The 3,048-nt window shown below is 40.8% G+C and overlaps 1 protein-coding gene across 1 annotated transcript; it reads right to left on the bottom strand.

The window, feature by feature from the left end:
- Positions 1–471: 471 nt before the first annotated feature.
- On the bottom strand, positions 472–2,092 carry LOC149045936 (uncharacterized). Its single transcript, XM_089205983.1, has 3 exons — positions 1,513–2,092; positions 794–889; positions 472–557 (listed from the first exon to the last, which is right to left on the bottom strand). The coding sequence occupies exons 1-3, from the start codon at positions 2,090–2,092 to the stop codon at positions 472–474; spliced, it is 762 nt and encodes a 253-aa protein (XP_089062109.1).
- Between the last annotated feature and the right edge of the window lie 956 nt (positions 2,093–3,048).

Here is a 3,048-nt window from a genome sequence, read left to right as displayed (position 1 = left end):
ACAACGGAAAAAAAACTGTGATTGTATTTCATCAAAGCATTAAAAAAAATCATCAAATGAATAAAAAAAAACCTCAAATCAGACAAGATATTTGCACATTGGCTCCACAACCCTCCTGCAAGAACAGAAGCAACCACGTGCAAGAAAAAAACTGAATCAACAACAAAACAATCTCATAAAACGACTCATCAAAAACAATTTTCTTCTATCAAACAAAACTTCTTTTTAATACAAAATAACATTTTTTACAATGAATTATAATAACAAAACGAAATAAATATTATCGCATCCACAAATAAAACGGCGCTTTGACATCAAAACTTCTTTCACTAAAAAAAAAAAATTAGCACATTAAAAAAATTTTTTTATTCACTAAAAAAACAAAATATTCCCACATTAAAAATTTTTTTTCCGGTTATGCCATCTTATAAAAAAAAAAAAAAAATTTTACCTTCTTATTTCGCTTCACTCCTAAACACCATTACACGGCGTTCGCTCAGCTTCAGGAATGATCACCACGTTCACAAATCTTTCGTCAATGACATCTATTTCACGCGCTAAAAAATAAAAAAAAATTACACGTTTCATTATGTCATCTTATCACAAACACACGTGTAAAATATTCTGGATTGATTGTGTTTGGGTCGCCATCCACGTACCGGTTCTACGGCAATTTTGTTTTCAGGCATCCAATTTTTCCTGTACGCGACATTACAGGCAGAAGCGATGGTAATACATTATTTCATGGGATTGAAGCCGCAAATTTCTTTAAACTTCGACTGAAATTTCATACAGCCTTGTTTCAGTAGTCTGACCGGCGTTCGCTCAGCTTCAAGAATGATCTCCGCGTTCACAAATCTTTCGTCAATGACATACTCCAATTCACTCGCTAAATAACAAAAAAATTACACGTTTCATTTTGTCATCTTATCACAAACACACGTGTAAAAAAAAAAAATATAATCTCAACTTTCCAGTTCACAACACCCTCGCAGCAATTCCACCGTCGGAAATCCTGTCGAACCCTCCTAGCAGCAATTCCACCGTCAGAAATCCTGACGAATCCTCTTCTGTATCCTCCGAAAAACATCATGTTTATTGTTTCCCTTCAGTTCCTTTTATTATTAAAATTAAAGGATATAAAACGAAAACAGATAGATAGATAGTTTATTATCAAATAAAATACATTGCAGCCATAGGCTGAATTTCGTGCTTTTCACAATCGTTGATTATATAACACTATATAAGACTACCTATTACGAAAATGCTAAGACCTAAATAAAATTACTAATATAACTAATACAGCTAATATACAGCAGTGGAATAGCTAAAAATCTAGGTTAGCACACGCGCACATAGCCGGGATAAATGAAAATTTAAAACGGTCAGTGCGAAAGCGCGACATGTTAAAAACGCGCCGGTGTCTAGTACTGTAAGCTGAAAAATGCCTATCTGGCAGCAAATTATATAATTTGTGAGATGGATTTCAGACAGACAAAAACAGATCCGTACATAATTTCGTGCGTCTGTCATAGAGCGAAGCTAAACCGTGCCTCTCTAAAGAGTCATGGTATGAAATGATGGATAATGCGCGTCTTTGGACCCTTTCAATGTCATCACTAAGATACGCAGGTAACGCATGATGGAATATTTGTGCGCAGTATTCCAGAACAGGACGTATAGTTGTACAATAAAAATTAATTATGTCATCCGCTGGAACGCGGGCTCTCTTTAGGAGGACTAAAAAGTATAATCGTTTGTTTGCTCTTTTTATAACATCATTGACATGGTTATTCCACTTAAGGTCACACGAAATAGTCACGCCTAGGATCCTAGCCGACTCTACCGTCTCCAATACTTTGCCATCGACCAGGAGGGGAGTGAAATGGTGTTTCTGCCTTTTGTAGTCGATGACCATAACTTTGCATTTGTCAGCGTTAAGCTGCATCTTCTGTGCATTGGACCAATCTTCCACCACTTTGACAGCGGTTTGGGCGTCACCTAATGCGTTACGCGGGACGATCTCTGCCACCGTCGTGTCATCAACGTACTTCCAAGTTTGAACCTGGGGAATTCTTAGATCGTTTATCATCAGCAAGAAGAACCATGGCCCCAATTTTGTCCCCTGAGGTACACCAGCTGGTACGGGGCCCCACTCTGAGAAACAATCAGCAGATAATTTTACGCGTTGGTAGCGATGCACTAAGAAATCGACTACCCAACGTGCTACTCCCCGAGGGATATCAAGACTGTAAATTTTGTGTGTGAGCAGTTGATGGTCAATGTAGTCAAAGGCTTTGCGGTAGTCAAACAGGACCACCCTGACTGCAGATCCCGTGCCATCAGTTGCGCGCGTCCAGTGATGGAGCATGGACGTCAGAGCTAGGGCCGTGGAGGATTTCGGTAAGGCTCCAAACTGGTCGGGATCGATAATTTTCAACACAGCCGGACCGATGAACGCAGATACCACGAAGTCTTCGGCTAATTTGGAAATTATTGGTGTGAGGGAAATGGGTCGTAAGTGCTTGTTGATGACTTCGACAGGTTTCTGTTTAGGAATGGGTACCACATCCGCCAGCTTCCAAGATGGGGGAAGTTTTTGCTCAGCAAAGCTACAATTAAGGATGGAAGTCACTGGCTGAGCTATAAAGTCAGCATATTCCCTAAACACCCAACTAGGTATCCCAACGGGACCCGCAACCTTGCGGGGGTTCAACTTTTTGATTGCGGTCAAAACATCGACCTCAGAAATGGTTACCACCGCCGAGTTCGCTTCGAAGGGTGGAGTTGCATCGAGTGGCGAGAAAGACTTCATTTGGTCCAGAAAGGCAGAATTGATGGCATTTGCGACATCACGGTCTGGAAGATGGTGATCCAGTCCCTCAACGTGGAGTAGCGAACGCAGATTGTCAGAACCTGGTGCAGGAGTCACCCCAGCGATACGCTTGACCTCCCCCCACCATTGGGAGGGCTTGGTGTTCTTTAGATGTTTTAACTTTAGAAGCAAAAAACCTCTCACGAAGAGCTTTCCGCTCCCGGTTAACAGTA

The sequence above is a fragment of the Pocillopora damicornis genome, chromosome 5, assembly GCF_964200805.1.
Source record: "Pocillopora damicornis chromosome 5, jaPocDami1.2, whole genome shotgun sequence".
Lineage (NCBI taxonomy): Eukaryota > Metazoa > Cnidaria > Anthozoa > Scleractinia > Pocilloporidae > Pocillopora > Pocillopora damicornis.
The sequence above is the reverse complement of the archived record's forward strand: the minus strand, read 5'-3'. Positions and strand labels throughout refer to the sequence as shown.

Excerpts from the sequence above, each read along its gene's own strand:
- LOC149045936 (XM_089205983.1), bottom strand. The coding sequence starts at position 2,092 with ATGATAAACGATCTAAGAATTCCCCAGGTTCAAACTTGGAAGTACGTT. Across the intron at positions 890-1,512 it reads TGACAGACGCACGAAATTAT|CGAGTGAATTGGAGTATGTC; the intron begins GTACGGATCTGT and ends TTTGTTATTTAG. Across the intron at positions 558-793 it reads CAGACTACTGAAACAAGGCT|CGCGTGAAATAGATGTCATT; the intron begins GTATGAAATTTC and ends TTTATTTTTTAG.